This window comes from Heloderma suspectum, chromosome 10 (genome assembly GCF_057233095.1).
Source record: "Heloderma suspectum isolate Gila_16-S chromosome 10, 16-S_ref, whole genome shotgun sequence".
NCBI classification, from domain to species: domain Eukaryota; kingdom Metazoa; phylum Chordata; class Lepidosauria; order Squamata; family Helodermatidae; genus Heloderma; species Heloderma suspectum.
In genome coordinates, this window is record NC_139467.1 from 20,622,901 (window position 1) to 20,649,100 (window position 26,200).

General features: G+C 48.3%; 1 protein-coding gene across 1 annotated transcript; it reads right to left on the bottom strand.

The window, feature by feature from the left end:
• Positions 1-8: 8 nt before the first annotated feature.
• On the bottom strand, positions 9-25,864 carry LOC146337924 (IgGFc-binding protein-like). The gene is made up of 10 exons (XM_084816342.1): positions 25,793-25,864; positions 19,384-19,957; positions 15,167-15,366; positions 12,855-12,996; positions 9,039-9,370; positions 7,423-7,993; positions 3,319-3,896; positions 2,232-2,757; positions 342-904; positions 9-41 (listed from the first exon to the last, which is right to left on the bottom strand). The coding sequence occupies exons 1-10, from the start codon at positions 25,862-25,864 to the stop codon at positions 9-11; spliced, it is 3,591 nt and encodes a 1,196-aa protein (XP_084672468.1).
• Positions 25,865-26,200: the final 336 nt, after the last annotated feature.

Sequence of the window (26,200 nt, forward strand, 5' to 3'; positions counted from 1 at the left end):
GTCTCTGCCTAATGGTAGGGCTGGCCCTGGGCCACTCGACCCTTTAGATTTTTGCCAAATGCATGGAAATCACAGGAGAAGAGCTGAGTGGGTAGCCCCATTCCCCCTTATTCACAGTTTTATCTCTACACATGTCCCACACCTGAATAATACTAGAGTGCAAGGATAAGCCACTCACAAACAGAAGAGAACTCTCACATGACACCTAGCTCCCAGGGTCCTCCACTCTAAACCCTATACTTCCTCCCTTTGTGGAGCTGCTGCCAAGAGAACAAAAGACACCCGGCTTGCTAAATCCTATTCCCCTATTGTAACATAGTTAGCATGAATGCGGGACTCACCAAAGCTTCCCAGAACCAGCCTCTCTGAAGAACCACATTATGGCCCGAAACATGAACCTGCACTTCTTCAATGCCATTGCTTCCAGCTGAGAGAATGATAGAGAAGTTGTCCCGCTTGTCACTTTGAGCAAGGATGTAGGAGCACGAAGATGGCAGTGAGAAATCCACTCCATCAAATGTGATATAGTGTTGACTATCCAATGCGTGGCAGGTGCTCTGATCTCTGGGGAAGCACACCAGGTCATCACCCACCACCTTGCAGTATTCATCATTGGTGCAGAAGTCGTGGCATTGAACGGCTCCATTCTGCAGGCATCGGCACCGTTCTCGGCAGAAGGCGTTGGAGAAGAACTCCTCCCCTATCTTGTAATACCTGCCTTGGTGCTCACAACTACATTCTCCAAGAGGAACACAATGGTCCCCTTCCAGGATGAATCCAGCATCACAGATGCAGCCTTCAGCACAGGGAGCCTTACACACAGTTGGACGCTGGGGGTCGTCACAAGTGGCAGCACAACGGGTCCCACACAGTTCGTAATGGGAGCGAGCCAGGCATGCATATGCTGGTTGGGGTAAAGGAATGTGATGGTTAAGAAAGTGGCCCAGAAAGGGAGAGGTGCAGCCTTGCCTGGGGCAGAACAGCTGGCTAGTAGATGGGTGGATACACAGAGATCAAACTGCAAACTGAAAAGAGCCCTTGGCTCAGTGGTGGGCACATGCTTTGCATGGAGAAGATCTCAGGTTCAGTCCCTGGTCTCTCCACTTAATAGAGAGATCATAAGAAGAACCCTGCTGGAGCAGACCAAAGGGCTATCTTATCCAGGGTACTGTTCCCACAGGAGCCATCAAGTTGCCTATGGAAAGCCCATAAGCGGGACATGAATGCAATAACCCTCCCACTTGTGGTCCCCAGTAACTCAGATACATAGGCCTACTGCCTCTGATACTGAAGGTAGCATATAACCATCATAAATTCTTCCTCCAGGATAAATGCCTGGAGGAGAAGGCTATCAGTAGCTACGTGTCCTGATGGCTATGTGATACCTCCAATATGAGAGGCAGTATGCCTGTGTACACTAGCTGCTGGGGAACATGGGTGGGAGGGTGCTGTTGCATTCATGTCTTGTTTGTAGGTTTCCTGTCAGCAGCAGCACTGTGTGAACAGAATGCTGGACTAGATGGACCCTTGGTCTGATCCAGCATGGCTCTTCTTATGTTCTTATCATGACTAGTAACCATTGAAGCCTGATATTCCATGTATTTGTCTAATCCTCCTTAAAAGCCATCTGGGTTGTTGGCCATCACTGGGGGGGAAAGGGCTTCCTTTTATCTGTCCTGCATCTTCCACCATTCAGATTCATCGGCTGAACCCATTGGGTTCTAGTATTATGAGAGAGGGTGAAAGACTTATCTCTGTCCACTTCCTCCACACCATGCATATTTGTACACATCAACAACATCACCCATTGTTTCTAAGCTAAACATGCCTTGTTTCTAAACAAAACAACCCCAAAGGTTGTAACTTCCCTTTCCTCATAGGGGAGATGCTTCTGATGACACTGTATCCACTGGCTGATAATTTCACATCACTTCTTCCACATTCCTAGAACCAGTAAGTGTAAGTACTTCATTCTAAGAGGTCAACACAACAGGTACTGGTCCAGCTAACTAACCCATGTCCATATGACTAGTTCAGCCTTCCCCAACCTGGTGCCCTACAAATGCGCTGCACTGCAAAGCCCATCAATCCCAGCCAGCATGGCCATGCTGGCTGGGATTGATGGACGTTGCACTCCAACACATCTGGAAGGCACCAGTTTGGGAAGGGTGGCCCAGTTGGCCACCTTAGCATGCTCTCCTCATCAAATCCTGCAGCGGCTCAAAACTCACGGCAGAAGGTCTCCATTCTCCACTCCTGTAGTGGGAAACTCTTGGCCTGGCAGGCTGCAGCATAGGCAGTGATAACTTCACACCAAACGCTCTTGCTGCCCCGAACATCACAGGTCTTCTTGATGCACTCGTCAAAGAAGGGTGCAATGGGAACCCCATCATGGCAGAAGGCAAAGGGCCCATCTGCCTTTTGCAGCAGCCCACAGTATCGGTCTTCTTGGTAGCTCTCAAGCTCAGCCAAAGTGCAGTGTGGGCAGTCTGCAGAACAGCCTGGAAGGCACCCAACACGGAACTTCTCCACATATTCCTCTGTCTTATCATCACTGGGGTCTCCATTGGCATTCCCACACAGCCCACACAGGGATCCCGCATAGCTCCCTAGCACAGATGCCACAATGCTGAGGTTTTCTTTGACCAGTTGGATCGACAGGCCAAAGTCTGTCGCAATAGCCAAATGGCTGGGGTCAGAAGTAACATGAATCTTTCCCATGTGGCTGAAGGGCAGGTCCACGGTATTGCCATTTACCTGAATAAGGCAGAGAATTTACCTTCCTGGGAAGATCAGCTTTCATTATGAAGAAGAACAAAATCAAAACAAAACCCCCTGTTCCTAGCCCTGATTAGTGCAGAACTGAAATAGCTTGTGTGCAGAATTTTCAATATTTTCTTAAAACATAGCACACACACTGCCCATAAGCTTTTGCATAACCTCTTAGAAACATGCTAACAAACTTCAGCTGAGATCCTATTGCCAATTTACCTGTGTATTAGCCCCATTGAACACAGTGGATCTTACTTCCAGGTAAACCTGCATATTTTTGCACTGTTCATTGAACTCATCTGTTTTCCTCTCAATGTAAAATCCCCGCTTAGAAACTTGCAAACAAAAAGGCAAGGAAGAGTGATATATTATCTTATTTCCTCCACAGTGGATCACACCTTCCTTCATTAAGAAGGGCTTGTATATCAGCCTTGGCAATGATTTGCAAAACAGCAAGTCTCTCCACTCTCCTTTGAGCCCTGTTTCTGGTCCAAAGCCCCAGACTAAGACATGAGAGATGATGCAGCAAGGCTGGGGGATCCTTACCTGAATCTTGTCCCCCTGATCTGCCCGGAGGGTGATGCTCGTCTGGTACACTTGCAATATCACGGCACGGCCATCAGGAGCCGGGCTGTTCTGGACAGAGATGTTGAATGGTGTGACAGTGGAGTAAGCACAGACCTTTGCCAGCTGGTAAAGGCAGGTGCCCTTGAACTCATAACTTTTCCCATCAAAAGTGGTGTAGTTATAATCCCCAGTAGACGTGCAGGAGAAGGAGCTGGGGTGACATCCCCGGACTCCGTTGACCACTCCACATGTTTCATTGGTTTTGCAGCCAGCTGGCTTACACAACACTATTCCTAGGCTGGAATCACATGTGCAGTGAGAGCCACAGTCCTCATCACCCCAAAATTCTTCCCCAGGTTTGTAGTAAATGCCGTTGTAGGTGCAGCCACAACTCCCTACAGGCACACACTTGTCGACGCTGAGGACATAGCCATCATTGCACTGGCAGGTCTCCACACATGGCTGTTGGCAGACAGAGACAGCATCGTGGGCTGAACAGCTGACTGGACAACCATTTCCACAGGCCTCATAGTGGCTATTCTCAGGGCAAAGGAGAGCTGAGAGAGAAGGAATAAGCTGCTGAATCATCATGACTAGAGATGTGTGATGCTGAGAATTTCATCCATTTAAGCCTGACAAGATTCTGCAGTGTTTCCATTCCAGTAAGCATCAGCGGACTGTAACAGATTTTTTTTTTCCAATTCATGAATTGTTTTGCACATTTTTTTCCGGGTCCCACTATTTGTGCAAATGGTAATTTGCCCAAATTGGATTTTGGAGGGCGGGAAACTTGAAATGTGTGCAAATGGGGTCATTTTTTTAAAAAAAGTATTGGTGATCTTGCCCAAGTGCGCACAATCACAAATCCACCTGTCCACGCCATAGCCCCGAGGGGGCATATTCTCCTCTTGTAAATATCCTTGTCAGTTTCATCCTCTCCACACACGTCTTCATTCAGCACAGCAGAGACAGATTCCATACCTGTCAAAGACTTGTCAATTCCCACTCACCCACCCCTCACTCAGGAAACAGGGAAGTGGAAGATGAAATTGACAGGTTGAATCACTGCACCTTGAAAACAATACAGTGATTACTCGACGCCAACATGGATTTGTCAAGAACAAATCCTGCCAGATGAATCTGATCTCATTTTTTGATCAAGTCACCTCCCTTGTGGACTGTGGGAATGCTGTAGACATCGTATACCTCGACTTCAGCTAAGCTTTCGACAAAGTGCCCCATGATATCCTGATGAGCAAACTAGCTCAAAGTGGGCTAGATGAAACAATGATCCAGTGGATCCACAGTTGCTAAAGAATCAGACCCAAAGAGTGCTTATCAATAGGACCTTCTCAAACTGGGGAGAGGTAACGAGTGGGGTACCGCAGGGCTCAGTCCTGGGCCCAGTGCTCTTCAACATTTTTATGAATGACTTGGAGGAGCAGGTGCAGGGAATGCTGATAAAATTTGCAGATGACACAAAATTGGGTGGAATAGCTAATACCCTGGAAGACAGAAACAAAATTCAAAGTGATCTTGATAGACTGGAGCGCTGGGCAGAAAACAACAGAATGTAATTTAATAGGGATAAATGCCAAGTTCTGCACGTAGGAAAAAGTAGGGATGTGCTAAAGTTACTCACCTTTTCGAAGGGGTGATTCACGGTGGGAGGGAGGCGCTCTGCACCTCCCTCCGAAATCCTAACCCAGCCGGCTCTGCTCTGCGGCAACTCCGCAGAGCCGCCGGCTGGGTGCATTCACAGGCGTGCGGACCCTGCGGACGCAAATGGCAGCAGCTACAGCCACTACGCCATTTGCGTCCCTGGTTTTTTTGCCGTGATAGGCTACATAAATATTTATGTAGCCTATCTTGGCAAAAAAACAGGAACGCAAATGGCGGCCACCGTAGCCACTACCATTTGCGTTCCCTTTTTTTGCCATGATAGCCTATCATGGCCTCCGCAGGGATGCAAATGGCATCCCTGCATTATCCGTGATATGCTACATAAGTATTTACATAGCCTATCACAGCAAAAATGGGAAAGCAGTGCGAATGGCACCAGGTAAGTGCTCCATTTTGCATGCCTTTCATGGGGTGGTGGGGGAGGGGGGCTTTGTTCCGCCACGGATTTTGGGGGGCCGAATGCACTGGCATTCAGCCTGACTGAGATCCATGGCAGAATCCTCTGACATCCGTAGGAAAAAGAAACCAATGCACAGTTACAAGATGGGGGATACGTGGTTCAACAACACTACAAGAGAGAAGGATCTTGGAATTGTTGTCGATCACAAGCTGAATATGAGCCAACAATGTGATGTGGCTGCAAAAAAGGCAAATACTCTTTTGGGCTGCATTAAGAGAAGCATTGCTTCCAAATCCTGGGAAGTACTGGTTCCCCTCTACTCAGCACTGGTTAGGCCTCATCTGGATTACTGTGTCCAGTTCTGGGCACCACACTTTAAGAAGGATGCAGACAAGTTGGAGAGGGCTCAGAGGAGGGCAACAAAGATGATCAGGGGACTGGAAACAAAGCCCTATGAAGAGAGACTGAAAGAACTGGGCATGTTTAGCCTTGAGAAGAGAAGACTGAGGGGAGATATGATAGCACTCTTCAAGTACTTGAAAGGTTGTCACAGAAAGGAAGGACAGGATCTCTTCTCGATCATCCCAGAGTGCAGGACATGGAATAATGGGCTCAAGTTACAGGAAGCCAGATTCTGGCTGAACATCAGGAAAAACTTCCTGACTGTTAGAGCAATATGACAATGGAGCCAATAACCTAGGGAGGTGGTGGGCTCTCCCACACTGGAGTAGGGATGGCAGAGAATTTCTCCCCGAAACTTCGGGGGGCCGAGCGCCAACGTGTTCGGCCCCCCGAACAAGTTTCGGGGAGAAATCCTGCGAACCCCCCCCCCGCCCCCCGCACCCCCCCCCAGGACGGGACTTACCTTCACCGAATGTCCCTCCCGGTGGCGGGTCCGGCCGGCGGTTCGGCGGGTGTTCGAGCGGGGCGGGAGCGGCAGCCGGTCTTTCTTAAAAAAAAAAAAAAGCGTGTACAGATAATGGCGGCCCCCATAGGGAGCCGCCATTCCCGTTCCTTATTTGGTCGCCGTAGTCTACGTAAACATTTACGTAGACTACAGAGACCAAATAAGGAATGCAAATGGCGGCTCCCTATGGGGGCCGCCATTAGCGTACGCGCTTTTTTTTTTTTTTTAAGTCACCCGTGATAGGCTACGTGACGATTGACGTAGCCTATCACGGCTGACTTTGCAGATCTAGCCATGATAGGCTACGTGAATCGTCACGTAGCCTATCAGGGGGCGTTTTTTTAAAAAAAAAAAACTTGCGCGCTCGCGGCCGGGCGAGGCGGGAAGCCTCCTCCCCGGCCTGAATTTCGGCCGGGGCGAGGCGGGAAGCCTCCCCCCCGGCCTGAATTTCGGCCGGGGCAAGGCGGGAAGCCTCCCCCCCCGGCCTGAACTTCGGGGGGGGAGCAGCGAAGTGCCTCCCCTCCACCGCGAACGTCCTTCGACGACAGGTAAGGGACTTTCGTCCACCCCTACACTGGAGGCATTCAAGATGAGGCTGGACAGCCATCTGTCAGGGATGCTCTGACTTGGATTCCTGCATTGAGCAGGGGGTTGGACTCGATGGCCTTGTAGGCCCCTTCCAACCCTACTATTCTATGATTCTATGATTCTAGGTTCTTTGACAAGTGGGGAATATGGCTCTTCTGGGAATGGGTGGAGAGAAAGTAGTGTGTGGAGAGAATGAAACTGACAAGGATATTCTGGAATTAAATTTTAGAAATCTTATCCTACTTATTGAGAAGGACTGGAATGCAGGGCCAAGCTGACCAATGAAACAGTTAAGCAAGAGAGGGAAAGCTGTGGGTCTCCAGATGTTAGACTGCAACCCCCATAATTCCTGGCTACGGTGACTGGGGCTGATGGGAGCTGGACTCCAACAACATTTCCCTTATTTTGGGAGTTTTCCAGCCTTACAATAAGGGAAATTAGAGAGGGACATCTTCTCATCCCTGCCATTTTCTGAGCTCTTGGAAAGTGAAGATCCAGCACTTACAGCAGTTGATGGGGGTTCTCCAGTCCCCTGCTGGGTGGCCCTCCCGGTGGCAGGCCTGAGCATAGGAGTGGACTGCCTGACACAGGATGGTGTGTTCCCCTCCATTCATGCAAACATCATAAGCACAATTGTCAAGGAAGATCTGAGGGTCCAGGATTGAATGGCAGTGGCTGAAAGGGCCCTCTGGTGCAGCGATCACCCCGCAATGCCCCTCAGATTTATATTTCTGCAGCTTTGGTCCATCACATGTCGAACACTCGCCACTGCACTCATGGAAACATTGTGGATCCCCATCCTTCACTGTCCATGCACCAGCCCACTCAGCCACGGTGGGCAGGAGGGTGCCATCCGGTGCTGTCTGGTCATCCCCTGGCAGCTGGTTGTAATTGCCACAGAGTCCGCTGGTGTTGTTATAATAGCTGCTTGGCAGTTGGACTTCGACATGCCAGCCCCAGTCAAATGTCATGACTAGCTCAAAGTTGGTCTGAACCGTAGCCCTGGTGCCACTCATGAAGGCACGGACCTGCCCTCCCCGTAGGGATACTGGCAGATTGGTGAGCAGGCCATTAACCTGTGCAAAATTGTATTAGAAGAGAGAATCCACCCATCAGTGGCCTCCAGATTTTATCCAATCCATCACATTCACAGCAAGGAATACAGATATCTGTCAATTTGAACTAGACCCAAGCATCTCCTATGATTTTCTGTTGACACCTAAGGTGAGCATAAAGGCAGAGGGGGCATGCTAAAGGCACATGAAATAGGGTGGCCCTCAAACACAGTCCTGAAACCTCAATGGGTGTAGAATGCAGCAGCAAAAACTCTTGTAAGAGCCAGGCATTCTGATCAAATTATGCATATTCTCCACAAGTTACATTGGCTGTGTATGCATTTCTGGAACCAAATTAGGGTGCTGGTTATAGCCTTCAAAGCCCTGAACAGTTTGGGATCAGCTTATCTGCACTTATATTAACCTGCTTGAGTCTTGCTATCAGCTTCTGAGGTGTTTTAGCAAGGGCTTTTTACCTGGGACAGGGCCTTCTCAGTGGTAGCTCCATCACTTTGGAAGTTTCTTCCTAGAGTGGTATATATGGCCCCCTCTGTTGCTTTCTAGGAAAAACCTAAAGACCTTTCTAAAATTCCAGTCAACTTTTGGATAATCATAGTGTTCACTTCAGGGTATGCTTGTTTTTATGTACTTGCTGTTCTGATTTTATATTGTTATTGATTTTATATCATGTGATGGTGGTACTTTAATAATTTGGCATTGGCATTGTAAGGTACGCTTGTGAGGGTAGATATCATAAAGGGCAGGGTATTAAATCTATTAATTAAAGAAATAAGTAAGCAAAGTAATAATAAACTTGCTTGGCCAGTCATTTGCCTTATTCTTGTGAAGTGGAGCTGGGTTAAGGCTTTCACAGCACTGAAGATTCTGCTCCAAAAGGGATTTGGTACTAGAGAAACTGTGGTTCCACCTATGAACAGGAGACTTCACACTGCAACATTTTGTTGCATGTCCCACTAGTTTGCCCAATTAAATGCGGATGCATGGACATGGCTTGGGGAGACCAAAAAACCATGCAGGCAGTTACACATGATGGAATCATCCTTACTTGGACTCTACCATTTTCATCCTTGCGGATGGTTATGTCCAGGCCAAGCACATGGACAGTGACCTGGCGCACATAGGAGACAGCCTTGTTGTTGCCTCGGTTTTCATTCTTCACCTCCACTCTAAAAGGCACGAGGCTATTGTCCTTGCCTGTCGACTGAGACAGCACGTAGGTGCAAGTGCCTTGGAAGTCATAGCTGTAGCCATCAAAGGTGCGGTAATGCGGGTCACCCCAGCCCAAACAGATTCCCAAATAGTCAGGGACACACACAGCCTGGCTCCCCTGGACCTGGCATGTTTCCTTGGTCCGGCAGGTCTTTGCTTTGCAGGGATCTGAAAGAGAATAAGAAGAGGCTGCAGAGAGACAGAGTTTGGGTCTTTCCTTCCAGAGTCTATCAAAAGACCAGTGCAGGACAGTCACGGCATGAAATTTGCACTCCTAAAGCTGGGACCACAGTATCTGATGTGTCCACTTCCACATTGCCATAGAAGAGGAAATGCATCAGCAAAAGAAAGAGGATAAAGGGGGGGGGTGCCAGTCTGCATAACGTCTGCACAATGTTGGCATATGTTTCTGAACTGATGCAAATTTAGAAATAATTACTGTTATTTATAGAGTAACATATCATAGTGTGGAAGATTCTGACCAGGTGACCTGTGTGCCTGCCTGCTCAGTCTGCTGTCCAGGTTCTAGCTGTGGATGGGCAATTCTAAGGCTCTTTATCTTTAAACAAGACTTGGACTGAACAGCCCTTCACATAGAGGGCACCATCAAATACAGGACTGTCCTCTGTAAAGTCGGACAAAGACCCATCAATAAAAATCCCATAAATTCTGAATCCTCTCAATCTCTTTCCACATCTAGCCTAACACAATCATAAATATATTAATAACAAATTCATTCTCCCTAGTGTGGACTCTTATGTAGCCAAAACAGCAACATTCATGCACAGGTGGAAGTTATCAGCAGGTTTGGAAGCACCCCAAAGTTTGCTGGAGTAAAAAAATAAATAGGGGAAAAATCTCTGGGAGGAGAACCCCCAGAACCATGTAACCAAAGAATGCTGACTGACTGCTGGAATGCAATATCCTGATCAGGTGTACTCTACACTGCAACATCCTTCTTGCAGTTTTGTTTTGTTGTTGCACTCTTGATTAGAACGTACCTGATGAAAGAAGGCTGACAAACCTTTTGTCCCAATTCCTGTTCTCCTGGCTCAGGCCTTAGAACCCAACTGTTGAAACTTCTAACTTTCCCCTCCTGTGCCGCCAGTACTTATAGTTTAGGCCAGTTCATTTTATTGTTTTAGCCGTTGCCAAATGCCCAAAGCGATTAAAAATGGTACAGTCAAGCAGTAAAATAATTTAACATGCTGACTACTATATATGATACAGACATACAGCAAGTCTGTTTCATCAAGCCCATTCTTGACTATAGCTCACTGGTAGGGATGTACAAATCCCCTACCTGCCAGTCCAGGGGGGGTCCATGGGGGGGGAGGCGATCCATTCCTCCCCCTGGAATCCTCGCTGGCTGGCTTTGTTCTGTGGCGATTCCGCAGAGCCACCGGCTGGCTCCGAATAGGGATGTACAAAAGTCACTTACCTTTTCGACGGGGTGATTCGTGGGGGGGGGGAGGCACTCCACACCTCCCCCTGAAATCCTAATCCGGCCAGCTCTGCTCCACAGAGATTCACAATGCATTGCACAAGAGCTATGCAAAACCGCTTGTGCAACCACGTTTGCGCAAAAGGAATTTGAGTTGGAAACTTCTCTTGTGCATAGTTCAGAACCTAATTTCTGCTGGCACAACATCACTTGTGCTAATAGAATGGCAGAGTTGGATATGTCGGGATTGATTCTGAGTGCAGGGAGATAGTTAGCAGCTCAGATTCAGAAGAGGAACAGCCAGAACCAGGGGATGCATTTTCCCAAGCCAGTTCAGATACGGGTAGGCGTGATTCTCAGGTTACTAACTCCCAGATGGCTGGGCCTAAAGCCCCCCCCCCCGCCCCCTCTGGGAGAAGCCAGGAGGAGGACGAGGAGGAGGAGGAGGAGAGTGGGGACTGTGACGTAAGAGATGCTAGGCTGCTGCGCAGAGCTAAGACGGAAATGTCAGGGGTGGAGCTCAGATGGTCGACCCAGTTAGTGATGCATGAGAGGCAAGGCGACGTAGGGAAGCATCACTGGAAGGGCGGGACATCCCTCCCTAAGTTAGTCTAGCCAGCAAGCCTCACTTCACACTGCAGGCAACGTTGCTGTTCCCATTTGAGTCCCCTGGAGGCATTCCTTTGTAGTCTGAGAGTCTGGGAGGATTTGCATCCGTAATGAACCTGTTGATAATGAATTAAAGGTGTGAGACTGAAGCCTCTCTATTTGTTTGTGTGAGTTAGGCATGGCGGAGAATTCCGCCACGGATTTAATGAGGCAAATGCACTGGCATTCGGCCCCCTGAAACCCGTGGCGGGACAGCATCCCACCCCCTGCCACCCTGCAGAATCCCCCCCGGGATGACGCTTACCTGGAGCGGATGTTCCGGGAGCGGCGGCTCTGGCAGCGGCTCCAGTGGCAGCGGCGGCAGCTGGTCTCTAGGCCAGCTGCTGCAGCCGCAAATGGCGGCCGCCGTAGCAGCCACCATTTGCGTCCTGCCAGGCTGCTGTCATAGGCTACATAAGTATTTACATAGCCTATCACGGCAAAGAGCAGGGGCGCAAACAGCGGCTGCTATGCCGTTTGCGCCCCTGCTCATTGCCGTTATAGGCTACGTAAATACTTATGTAGCCTATCACAGCAGCCTGGCAGGACACAAATGGCGGCTGCTATGGTGGCCGCCATTTGCAGCAGCAGCAGCCAGCCATGGCCAGAACTCTGGCTGCAGACAGCCCTGGCCGGCGGCTCCGCGGAGCCACCGTGGAGCAGAGCCAGCCCAGGGAAGATTCCGGGGAGAGGGACGGAGCGCCTCCCCCCCCCACGAATCCAAGCTGCGAAAAGGTAAGTGACTTTCGTACATCCCTAGTGTGAGTGCATAAGGAAAGAAGGAAACGTGACAGGATACTGCCCAGGATGCTGGACTAGATAGGCCTTTGGTCTGATCCAGCATGGCTCTTCTTGTATTCTTACGTTCTTGTTAGCTAGGGCCAATAAACAATGTAGCAACTCTATTCATTGCCATAAAACCGTTATTAAAAAGAATAAAACCTACCTTTCCAAAGGATGAATCTAGAGACCAAACGAAACATGATGTCAATTGTGTGAATGAAAATAATATACACCTTTTTGGTGATGCAAATAGCAGATATGGGGTGGCCTGAAGAGCTTTGGGACCAGGTGGGGTGGGGTGGGGAGGGGACCTTTCCTTAACTTGCCAAGATCCTGACCAAAAGTGCCTCTCCAAAAATGCTGCTGCTGCTTTCTTTTCTTTTCTTTTCTTTTCTTTTTGCATTTCAGGGCAATCTCCCATTAGCGCTGATGAAGGTGTCTCTTAAAAATGCAAATAACGTTTTTGGAGAGACTGTTTTTGTTTTGTTTTTATTGGGGCCATGCCTGGGAGAGAACTGGTTAAACTTTCCCATAGTCCTGCGGCTGCAGTTGCTATTTAGATAAGGAGAGAAAAAAACCATGCACACAATTCGTATCACATCCCGTTTTACCCTATATTTACTAGATCCCTCTTTAGCAAGGGTGAATTTGTAACACCCAGCTCTACTGAGTGGAGTAGTACACTCCACACCTCCAGCCCAACCTGTTGAATAAAGAATCCAGCAGTAGTTTGCCCACCCAAAGTGGGTTCCCAGGCAAGGAGCAGCTGCAAGTCACCTTTTTTGTAGCATTCCATGATGCTGTCTTTCACCTCACAAGCTTCATCAGCCGAGCAAGCATGGGTGTCACAGAAGAGCCCCCCAGCTGGACTGCAGACACATTTCTCTGTGCAATTATTCAGCATCACAGGATCATTAGGCTGCGCATCAGGAGACACAACCACAGGTATCAGAAAACATATCCCAAAACCACTGGGGAAGAAAGTGTCTCATAGCAAAGCAAACCACATCCAAGGGTTGACTTCCTTGTGCCTCTACAATGGGGATTTAACCAGCTTTTGTCCCACCAAAGGGCTGGAGAGTTGGTAGGCAGTAGGGTCCCCAGTGATTGCTGCAGAGGAGTTCATCCTGGACCTCTTGTTCCTTACTCCAAATCAAGAGTGAGACATGATAGGTAAGTTAAGTTCCCAGCCTATTTAAGGATACATTAAATAGACATTATTTTAAAGAGGTGGCTAGCAGCTATGTCTTCTACTTTTTCCATATTTACTCCAGAGTAGCTGCAGGACCCCAAGCTGGATTGGGGCCCTAATATAGGAGGTAGAGGGGCTTTAGCCATTCCCCCCTGCAATGGGCCCAATCCAGATTGGGGGAGCTCACACCTGCAATTTCTATCCATGAAGCAAATAGATCACTGCTTTACAAGGGAAATTGCTGGCACGGGGGACCAATTTGGATCAGGCACATAGTGGGGGAAAGACTTAAAGCTCCTCTATACCACCCCATGCTAGAGTCCCAATCCAGATGGGGGGTCTGAACCTATTCTAGAGTAAAATGGTGGGGGGAGATAATGTAATTTAAAGTGATGTCTGTTTTGGCCTTTAAAGTCTTTAAAGTAATGTCTGGTTTGGCCTTTCCATGACCATTTTTTTTCTCCAAGACATCTTAGATCTTGCTTTGTGAGAAGAACCATCAGAGTTCAGGGTGATGTATTTACCAAATGGATGTTAGCCTATGATTAATGGTTTTCCTATGATTAATTTAGCTTGGAAAAAGGGGGTAAGGGGAGACATGATAGAGGTGTACAAAATTATGCATGGCATGGAGAATGTGGATAGGGAGATATTTTTCTCCCTCCTCAAAATACTAGAACCTGGGCTCATCCCATGAAGCTGATTGGTGGGAGATTCAGGACACATAAAAGGAAGGACTTCTTCACACAGCACATAGTTCAACTATGGAATTGTCTACCACAGGATGTAGTGATGTCCACCAATTTGGATGGCTTTAAAAGGGGGTTGGACAAATTCCTGGAGGAGAAGGCTACCAATGGCTACTAGTCCTGATGGCTATGTGCTACCTCCAGAACCAGAGGCAGTGAGCCTATGTACACCAGTTGCTGGGGAACATGGGCGGGAGGGTGCTGTTGCTCTCATGCCCTGCTTCTGGGTTCCCAGTCAACAGCTTGTTGGCCACTGTGTGAACAGAATGCTGGACTAGATGGACCCTTGGTCTGATCCAGCAGGGCTGTTCTTATCTCCTCACATTCTCATGTGCAGGTTGGATCCCTTTGCCGATTCTGTTCTGTTCATGGATGGGGGTTTTCCTTCCACTATACTGATTCACAAAGATATTTGAGGGAGGGGAGCGATGGTGATCATTTCCTTGAGCCACATAACATGGCTTTGTTTGTGGTGTGATGATGTGGTGGTGTATTCTCCAAGGTGTGTTGCAATTTACCAGCTCTTTGCTCAATTCATACAGATAACCACCATATAGAGTGAGCCATAATCCCAACACATGGATATATGCCCCACTGAGAACAGTGGGTAAAATGCAACATACATCCTCCTTAGAGTAGACCTACTGAAATGAATGGGACTTAAGTTAGTCACATGTTAAGTCTCACTCATTTCAATGGATCTACTCTAAGTAGGACTTAAGTTCCATCTCACGCAGCAACTAGCTAATTAAAGGGCAATGATTTAGTAATGTTGGCTACACTCAAAAGGAAGCAATTAGAAGCACAGGCCATGAGGAGGAAGCTTCTCGTTGCAGGCACAGTCATCCTGAAAAGCTTTGACTATGGTTTGCTAATCCACATGTACGGGCTGGTGCTACAACTGCGGTTTTTTTAAGTGGGGAAAAAGCTCCAAAAATCAGATCTGAGAAAAGGACAGTAGGACAGCTGTAGCATGCAACACGCTGGAATGAAGTTGTTCAGATTCTCCATCAAATGTGGGGGAATGAAGGACAAATCCGGATGAGATGGCTACTGCAGAAACAATCTAAGAATTTGAGACTAAAAGGCTAATGTAGTAGAAATTCAAGAATGGTTCCATTTCTACCGATGCCTCCCTCTCCACATACCGGGAAATATCTGCCATGCTCAAAGCAACCACATTCATCCAAGGAGATGCATTTGATGCCATCAAAGAAGAAACCATTATCGCACTGGCAGCCTTCAGCACAGGTCTCTGGGCAATGAAGGTGATCTGTGAGCCCAGCACAGTTGGTTTCACAGATATTAGAACAGATGGCATAGTGGCTGTTGGCTGGGCAGGACAGGGCTGCAGGGGAGAAGGGAGAGGGGATTAGTTGGGTGGGGGGACTTAGTACAGCAGAGGAAACAGAATTAAATCTTCTATCTTGTGATGAGAGTGATGTGTTGAGTGTTTGCCTGCCAGAAAACTCACTCTGTCCCCTGGCTAATATTGGAATTCTTTTATAAGATGGAGCTTGATCGCTATTGTCCATCCCACCTCTGAGTTTGCACTAGGGAAGCCACTCAGAGATGGGTGCACTTCATCCTTAGAACTAAGGGGCAGAGATCCAGTGTTTGGTACCCAATGGGAGTGGGTCCTTCAATGTGACACAAAACCTGGGGCATCTCATGACCAATGGCAGGCATTTTCCCCTTGATAATAATTCATAGATGGAAAGGACAATATTAGGCAAAAGGGTGGCAGGAAATGATGGATACTTAAGGATGTCAGTTGCTGCAAAATCTGGCCCTCTTGGGGTTTGTTGGGATTTGTGCCCAACTTGGCTTGCATCTGCAAGCCAAGCTACAGGTTTTCCCCAGAGTCCAGGGAATTTTTGTGTATATTTTTTATGTAATTTTTAGTAATTTGTTTTTTTGTCATTTTTTGTGTGATTTTGTAATATTTTTTGTAATTTATGTATTTTGCATAATTTGTCCAATTTACACCATTTACACAATTTACACAAAGTTCAGCTGTAATTTGTGCTCATCTCTATTTGCACCAATTGCAGCAATGCAATTGGTGCAGAGACATGTGTAAATTATGGCTGAACTTTGCATAAATTGCAAACATTGCACAAATTATGCAAATTGCACAAATTACACAAATATGCACCAGTTGAAGCTATAATTTATGCAAATTTAAAAAACACTGGAAATCCATTAGCTGGCCCAACTCACTGCAGACCAAATCAGGCCAGGTAGTGGAAGACAAAATGAAGTCCAGGGGGCCGAGCCAATGAAAGCTTGTTGAGCTGTACACCTCCTACCGGATTCCTCTGACATACCTATGGATAGTCAGATATAGGGGTGTACAGATTCCCCACCATCTGTTCCGGTGAGGAATCTGCCCGGCAGGGGGAGGCAATCCATTCCTCCCCCCTGAATCTTCTGGAGCAGCTCCACTCTGCGAGGATTCCACAGGGCCACCCGGCTTGAGGGCTGCTTACCTGGGCCTGTTCTCCTCCACACTGATCACCATTTAAAAAAAAAAAAAAAGATGGCAATCAGCATGATGTGCCCATAGACTTATATGCAAAATAGAGCTGTGAATCTTGCGTGTACGTCGATGGGCACATCCTGCCGATCGCCATTTTTTAAAAAATGGTGATCGGCATGGAGGAGAACGGCTCTGGTTAAGCAAGGAGCCGAGCACCATTCTGCAGACAATCCTCTGGACACGGAGGTAAGTGCAGCCATTCTGCCGCAGATTCTGAAGGCCAAATGCTTTGGAGATTTCTCATTGGAATCTGCAGCAGATTTCTCTAACATCCCTAGTCAGATATCATTCTTAACAGGAGAAGAGGATGGCATGACAGAGATGCCAGCTCCTAGTCTCTGTTCTTTGTTCCTGAAGGGACTGGTGACTATCTCTATGGTTAGTAGATCATGTCATGCTTCACAAAGGGGTCACGTTCTGTCTTGCGCAATGGTGTTGGCTCTCTCTTGGGCATCACATCCCTGTTGTACATGTCAGAATACACTACTGCATGTCTTCTTTTGTTTAGAGACATGGATGCTTTATTGCATGCACGTCTGCTAGGATAACGGAGGCATCCGGCAAGGGGCAAGAATGCTTCATAATATTTATCCACGTGTTCCATTATATCAGGGCCACTTCATGCTAGATACTTTTGTACTTCAGTACAGTAGCCTGGTACAAAACACACACGTGGCACATCAAATATGGTGTATGCATAGCTGTGCATGTGTGCGTGCAGTATGTGCACATTGGCTTCCACTCATCCCCTTAAAATATGCACGAGAGGCAACTGCAAAAGGATCCAGCCTTTGCACATATATATTTCAAAGGGGAAAGTGTTGAAAAGTACACACATACACACTTCACATACGATCACAAGCATCGCACCAAGTACAAAATATATGATAGGAAGCCATGCTTATGGGTGTTGTATGTGGGTTCTATCTTATGACTTTTCTGTTGCAAAGGCTTGGGTGTCTATAGAAATGGGGAGAGCAATCCTATGCCCCTCAAATAGCATCAAGGGGCAAAGGATAGTTCAATTTCCTGGCTCCAACCTCAAAGACAGGAAACTACACTCCTCTCCCCTTCCCTGAGTCTCTCATAGCCAGTGTGGAGAGAACCATGCCAGCTACTTCTCTGTGCTCAGAAAACAGAGAAAAGGGGGTGTTCCTGGGGAAGTGGAGGAGAGGAGACCAGGACTGTGTTGGAATAACATGTCCTATGGGCACCTCAGCCTCCTTCCATCCCTCTCCAAGGTGCCACCACTAGATGGGCAAAATCACCCATCTAGCAGAAATGCAGGGCTGCTGGAGCACAGAGGTGATGATTGCCTCCACTCTCCTCCCACCTAGCGTTGGATACTAGGCAGCCTCCACGTTTGGAGGCTGCCTACTGTCAGGATAGGGTTGCGCCCTAACAGAGTAGCATTCCTTAATGAAGAATGGTGGGACAGCTTGGTGACATTTTAGTGCAATTATTATTGTTGCTGTTAATGTTACTCTAAATAAATAAATGAATGAATAAATGTCTTCGAGAGCAATCCTAACTTTCCTAGGAGGGCATCCTGGGGACCATAGGATATGGGAGGTTACCTCCTCCCTCTGGCCATAGACACAGCTCTGACCTCAGGGGGGGAAACTAAGTGGGGATTTTACAGCCTGACCCCTCGCAGCCACCACGGAAAACTCTTCAGTGGCTCCTCTTCCAAAGTTGCAACAGTGACCTCAGAAGAGGGGTGGGGAGGGAGGAAAGGAGGTGTGACAGTGGGTGACGAGGGGAGGGATCCACTAGCCTCTTCTTCACCATCCCTGCTCACTGTCAGGCAAGTCAGCTAGATGGGCTCAGAGGCCTGTCTGTCAGGGTTGTCTCTGAGCACAGAGACTGGCAGAGTAGTTCTGATTCTGAAGAGGAACCGCAAAATGTGGGGGAGAACGTTTCCCAGGCTCCTCGAGACATGGAGAGACAGGTTCCTCAGGTTTCAAAAGCTCAGCTGGACAGAGAGGGCCCCTCTTCACACACCCCTGTGAGAGATCGCGAACAGGGAGAGGCGGGGCTTGGAGAGCCTGAATTCTTAGACGCCAGGCACAGGTGCAGAGCCAAGAGGGAGATGGCAGGGGCGGAGCTTAGACAATCTGCCTGATTGGCCCAGTGGAAACAGCTGTGCTTAGATGCCTCACAAGAGAGAGGGAGATCTCCCACTCACCCCTTAAGTTAGGATAGCAGCCCACCTTTTCTTCAAATTGTGGGCAACTTCTGTAGCTTTCCTTTGAACTCCCTGAAGGCATTTCCTTTGTAGACTGTGGGACACTGACAATTTGCATCTTTTAGACCCATTGAATTAAGTGGATTAAAAGTCATGGATTTGAAGCTTCTTGTCTATGTTTTGATTTGGATTTTGAAGTTTCCAGCAGGGGCAAAGGGAATCCTGACAGCATCTTGCTAAAAATGCCTTTTAAGGAGGAATGGGAGGCAGAAATGCCTCCAGTATTCCTCCTGCCCTGCCTGGCTCTTTCTATCTGACAGGATTTCACACTTAAAAGCCTTTCTTGGGGTGGGGGGAGACTCAAGACATCTTGCAACTTTGTTTTGTCCCAATGAGTGGAAATCACAGGGAAATGGGGCCATCAGAATGTGGAGTGGACATTCTGAACATGCCCAACTAGAGTCAATGAAGCAATGAAATAATAATTGGGCAACAGCTCAACTGAGAGTTCAAGTCCAATCCCAGAATGCCAAATGATCAGAACTCAGACATTTGGTACTTAGAAGGGAGGGAGGTTTACTATCTTAGAGATCAAGAAAGGAAAATTGCAGGATCTATATTTGATAGTTACTCACGACAGAAGGATGGGCTTCTCCAAGGCTGAATATTCACCCTGGCCTCTTGGCAGACGGTCACATAGCTCTGGATGCTCTGGCACAAGGCCTCCTTGTCCCCACCACTGATGCACAGGTCCAGGATGCAGTTGTCCAGATACGCATTGGGTTCCACTACAGCATGGCATGCACTGAAGGGCCCATCGGATGCTGTGAGGAGCCCACAGTAGCTGCGTTGTTTGAAGAACTCTTTCTTCTTCTCATCACAAACTGGGCAGCTCTTCCCAGAGCATCCATCTGTGCAGGATGTGCTAGAGACTGGAATTTTCCAGGAAGCACCGAATGCAGCCACATCGGAGACCACTGTGCCATCAGGGAGCTTGAGATCATCATCCTTTTGTCGATTGTAGTTCCCACATAAGCCTCCCAATTGGTCCTGGTAGATGTTGGGAACAGTGACCCTCACATGGGAATGCAGGCTGTAGCTCAGTGAGAAGCCAAACATGGTGTCTATCCGGATGTCAAGTCCATGCTGATAGATTCTGAGTTGCCCACCCAAAAGATTCACAGGGAGGTGATGGAATACCCCGTTCACCTGAAGGTACAAAGGACATATCCTGATAAGCAGGGTGAGCCTTGCAGTTTAAAAATAGTTCTGTAATTAGCATATACTTAGAAGCAGGATACTTTAGAGATCACCTGATCCACTGCAAGCCTGCTCAGTTGTTGCACTCATCAGTAGATATCCTCCTGATTGTACCGAAGATTTCAGATAGTGCTGTGCCAAAAACTTCTCCCATATTTTTTTTACCATTCCCATTGGATAGAACAGAAATTGCTTTCGAAAAGAAATTCAGCGATGAAGAAATTTTGGAGAAATTCTCATGGGTTGGGTTTGAGATTCTTGGGCTTACCTTACTTAGGAGGTGGCCAAGGAGTGAGTGCAAATGTCTTCTTTTTTTCCTCGTACAATCATCTCTCTGGCAGCCTGTAGCCTCCTTGGCTTGCTATACTTCAAGTGAAGCCCAGTTTAAGGCACCAGGAGGTGATTCCTCCCATAGGGCTTTTTCTGATCAAGATGTGCAGGCAGCCTGGGATGCTAGCTGTGATTAGGGTAGGGATGGCGGAGAATTCCACCATGGACTCCCCCTGGAGTCTGTGGCGGAACGGAACACTTACCTTCGCCTCCCCATAGAGTCCTATTCACTTGGATCGGATTTCCAGGGATACAGCCACCATGCCGTATCGCTGGCTGAAGGGACTGACTGTGGACGCAAATGGCATCTGGGATGCCGTTTGCTTTCATAAAGGCCTTAGTTTAAGGTAAATGCAGCCGTAAATGGCTGCATTTAGCTTAAACTAAGACCTTTACAGCCGCAAATGGCATCCTGGATGCCATTTGCATCCGTGCTATTCATTCATGCGATAGGCTACGCGAATATTTGCGTAGCCAATCACATAAAGCAGGATCGTAAATGGACCACAAAAGTAAACTATAAAACAGCCAGAATGAGGCAGAACAATGGAAGCCTCTTTCATGGGGGGAGAAAACTTTCAGGAAATTGGAGGACAGGTTTCGGCAGAGCACTAACCCCATGTCATCCCTGGGGTTATCAGACACGGGCTAGAGCTATATCTTCAGCCTATCACGTGGCGGTGAAGGCAGCAAAAAAGGAATATTATGCTGCCTCCATCGCATCTGCAGAGTGCTGCCCCAGGAGGCTGTTCCAAGTGGTCCGGAGCCTGGTCGGTCCTGTGGCTCCGGAACCACTGGAGCATTCTAAGGCCTGCTGTGAGGCTTTGGCAAGGCACTTTGCAGATAAAATTGATCAGATTAGGTGTGTTACTCTGCACACCGTGGATACAGTTAGTGAGCAAGAGGCGGCCTGTGGCAAACCGGTTTTGTGGGATCGGTTCCAGCTTCTTCCTCCTGATGAAGTGGACAAGGTGCTTTCATCTGTAAGGCCGACCACCTGCTTACTTGATCCTTGCCCATCTTGGCTCATTATAGGCTGCAGAGAGAGATTGGGTGAGGGGATCAGGGCGGTGGTGAACGCCTCCCTTGAGGAGGGAGTGATGCCATCAGCCCTCAAGGAGGCAGTGATAAGACCGCTCTTAAAGAAGCCCTCCTTGGATCCTCAAGTTCTGAACAACTTTTGCCCAGTCTCAAATCTGCCATTTTTGGGCAAGGTGATTGAGCGGGTGGTGATGGTGCAGTTGAAGGCACACTTGGAAGAAACTGATTATCTAGACCCATTTCAGTCGGGCTTCAGGCCTGGGCATGGGACAGAAACGGCCTTGGTCGCCTTGGTGGATGATATGAGGAGGGCTCTGGATAGGGGTGAATGCTCCTTCCTTGTTCTCCTCGACCTCTCAGCGGCTTTTGATACCGTTGACCACGGTATCCTCCTGGACCGCCTGGAGGGGTTGGGCATTGGAGACACTGTATTGCGGTGGTTCCGGTCCTTCCTCTCTGGCAGGTACCAGAGGGTAGCACTGGGAGAGGAGGTTTCGGACCCGTGGCCACTTACTTGTGGGGTGCCACAGGGTTCCATCCTCTCCCCGATGCTATTTAACATCTATGTGAAGCCACTGGGGGCTATCATCAGGAGGTTTGGGGTGCAGTGTCATCAATATGCGAATGACACGCAGCTCTACCTCTCATTCAAATCTTCACCAAGGTTGGCCGTAGAATCCCTGTCCAAATGTCTGGAGACGGTGAGTGGCTGGATGGGGAGGAATAAGCTGAAGCTGAACCCTGACAAGACCGAGGTACTTTTGGTGGGAGACAAGAGGAGGCTGGGGGATGTTGACCTGGTGTTGAATGGGGTACGGCTACCCTTGAAAGACCAGGTCCGCAGCCTGGGGGTCATTTTGGACTCCCAGCTGTCCATGGAGGCTCAGGTGTCAGCTGTGAGCCGGACAGCGCTGTATCAACTCCATCTGATACGGCGGCTGCGCCCCTTCCTTCCCGACCATCTGCTCCCATCGGTAGTACATGCCCTGGTCTCCTCTCGTTTAGACTACTGTAATGCGCTCTACGTGGGGTTACCCTTGAAGACGGTTCGGAAACTGCAGCTGGTACAGAACGCGGCGGCTCACCTGATTAAAGACAGCCGCCGGTGAGATCACATCACTCCAGTGCTGAAGGAGTTGCACTGGTTACCAATTGTTTTCCGGGCCAAATTCAAGGTGTTGGTTTTGACCTTTAAAACCCTATATGGTTCCGGCCCAGCCTATCTTAAGGAGCGCCTCCAGCAACACCAAACAGGCCGCTTAACAAGATCAGCCTCAGATGGCCTTCTCTCTGTCCCATCAGCCAGGACAGCTAGACTGGTGGGGACGAGGGAGAGGGCCTTCTCTGTGGTGGCCCCCACTCTGTGGAACTCCCTCCCTAGGGAACTCCGTCATGCCCCCTCTTTAATGAGCTTCCGTCGTGCATTAAAAACGTGGTTGTTCAGGCAGGCATTTGGGGTGGGTTAGGGTATTTTAAAAAAAAAATTATGGTAAAATTTTATTGTTTTAAATTGTTTTATGTTGGGTTGTACATCGCCCAGAGTGGCTGGGTGACCAGTCAGATGGGCGATTAATAAATTTAATAAATAAATAAATAAATAAATCCCTGGAGCCAAACACAATGCTCCCTCACCCACATTATGGTGGATGCAAATTGGAGGCTAGCCTGCCAAGACAGCTGATGCTGTTGCAGCATGAAAACCCCAAAACACTTACCAAACGAAGAAGAAGCTGTGCTACAAGCCCTGCCAATGGGGAGCCCTACCTGGGAGAAACTACTGAGAATTTATCCTCCCCCTGGAGAGATTTGGTGAGGTTGTCACCCAAATTTCTCTGCCCGCATGTAAGGTGGAGAATTTCAAGAGGCCATTTGCGCACAGCTCTAATTTCAGAGGTTTGGTCTATCATGACTTGGAAAAGGGTGTTTAGTTCATAGCATCATTCTCTGGAACTCCTACCATTACAATTTAAGCGGGCACCAACCCTTCTGGGTTTTCAGCATGGACTATCTTTTCCAACAGGCCTCCCAAGAAGGAAATCTTGTCCTCTGTACTTCACAGAAAATTTTCTTTAATATACGTGATTCATAAATATTGTTAAATAAATAAATGAATGGAAATCTCCCAAACAGTGGTGCTATTAATTAGACTCTAGATTTAATGGTCTAATGGGGAGGGGGGTGCCCTTTCGATTGCAATATGTATTATTTCACTTACTGAAATGGCTGCATTTGGGGATGCTGTGGGAATATTGGGAAGAAGTTTGATGAATCTGCAGATAGCAGTTGCAATAAACAGTCTGTTAAGACTTATGGTCAAGGTGAAAAAGAAGAAAGATTAAAAAACGTTATGCAAAGTTAAAAAAAAAAAACATACATAGTCTTCTTAGCTGCCAAAAAATAAAAGAGCACCTCACTGCAGACGAAGGAGAAAAAACGGAGGAGTTGAGATAAGAAAGGAAGTGGTCAAGATATGGGAGTGAAAAAAGAGCAATTAAAGACAGGTGAAGCAAGTTAACCCCTTATTTGCCAGAGAGAGGATTAGTCACCAAGGACAGAAAGATTATCACAGCTATAACTTCCCACTGGCCCAAACAATTAATTAAGAAGTGTTGTTGCCCATGTCTAAGAAATTCTCCTGCTCATTCTTCTGAGTGGGGTCCTGGACATTGTGGTTAGGGATGTACGAAAATTCCGCCACGGATCTCGGGGAAGCCGAATGCCAGCGCATTCGGCCCCCCGAAATCGGTGGCAGAACGGCCCGCCACCCCCCCGCCACCCCCCAGGATGAGACTTACCTTGGGCGGATGTTCCTGGCGGCAGCAGCTCCGGCGGTGGTGGCTCCGGCGGCGGCGGAGGCACCCGGTCTTCTGACCAGCTGCCACCGCCGCCATTTCCAGTTAAAAAAAAAAAAAAAGTGATAGGCTACGTAAAGATTTACGTAGCCTATCACGGCTAGGTTTTTTTTAAAAAATGTGATAGGCTACGTAAATGTTTACGTAGCCTATCATGGCTGACTTAAAAAAAAAAAGCGCGTACGCAAATGGCGGCGCCCATGGTCGCCGCCATTTGCGTTCCTTATTTTGGCACGTCTTAGTCTATGTAAACATTTACGTAGACTAAGATGGCGAAAATAAGGGGAACGCAAATAACGTAGACGCTACGCTATTTGCGTTCCCCTTATTTTTGCCGTCTTAGTCTACGTAAATGTTTACGTAGACTAAGACGTGCCAAAATAAGGAATGAAAATGGCGGCGGCCATGGCCGCCGACATTTGCGTACGCGCGTTGTTGTTCTTGTTTTAAGTCAGCCGTGATAGGCTACGTAAACATTTAGGTAGCCTATCACGGCTGACTGCAGGGACGCAAACGGCGGCGGCTACAGCCGCCGCCATTTGCGTCCCTGCTAGCCAGTGACCGGGTGTCCAGCTGCTGGCGGAGCCAGCCGGCGGCTCAGCAGAATCCTTGCAGAGCACAGCCGGCCGGCCAGGATTCCAGGGGGGGGAGGAACGGAGTGCCTCCCCCCCCGGCGAGGATTCCGGGGGGAGGGATGGAACGCCTCCCTTCCAACCATAAACATAATCCGCGAAAGGTAAGTACTTTTCGTACATCCCTAATTGTGGTACTACTGCATCCTGCATTGGTGGTACTACTGTGCGGAGGACTGTCTTTTAACTAGGGATGCCAGAGAATTCCGCCACATACTCAAATGAGGCCAGATTCCAAAGAATCTGACCTCCAGAGGCCATGGCAGAGTGGCTGCACTTACCTCTGGGTCTGGAGGAGTTCCCACAGAGTGGCTCTCTGGCTCTCTATATGTCACAATAGGCCAACGGTGGCTGCCATTAGCCTATTGCAGAAAAAATACAGCTGTAAATGGCATATTGTATGCCATTTGCAGTCATAAAGCACTGACTATGACCTAAATTGCAGCTGTTTACAGCTATATTTAGGTCAAAGTCAGTGCTTTACAGCTGCAAATGGCATACAGTACTCCATTTATGGCTGTATTTTTTCCTATAATAGGCTAATGGAAGCCGCCATGAGTGTATCGCATCATATAGGGAGCCAGAGAGCTGCTCCGCCGACTCCAGCAGTTGCAGCTGGGCTCCAGAGGATACCATGGGGCCCCAAGCGGCCTGAATTGCCCCTCCACAGACCCCCCTCCTGGACCCAACAGTAGGGGGTTTGTACATCTCTACTTTGAACCCCTCACCCCCATTGCTATGATTGCTCTTTGGAGTAGAATCCAGATGCCACACACTCCATACAGCACCTTTGGTGTAGAGTAACTTTCCTGGCTGCTCTTAATGGCCCCGACTGCCAATATACACAAACACCATGAACTATGGTGGTGTAGTTTCTCCTCAACCAATGAAAACCTTTTCTCAAGGCCAATGGGCTCTGACTCATTTACCACGTGAGCAGAAGTCACCACGGTCAGGGGGGTGACAGTGCCTGAGCTGCTCTTCATCCTTAGCAGTGCCATTAATGCTCTCCCCCTTCCTTGAGACTTGGGGATGGGGGAATCCTGTTCCCAGCATACACAAATTTCTCATCCTCTTCCTTAGCAATGAGAACACTCTTCTGTGAAGACCGTCATAGACTAGCTCACAAGGGATAACTGCCTGGAGCAAACAGAGAATTTGCCCTTCCTAATATGTCATACAACAGCCTTCCCCAAGTTGGTGTTGGACTTCAGCTCCCATCATTTCCAGTCAGTATGGCCAATGGGTGGCAGGGCTGGCCCAAGACATTTTGCTGCCTGAGGCAAAGACCAAGATGACGCCCTCTCCCATTCCATGTACAAAAGCCAACTTGACTA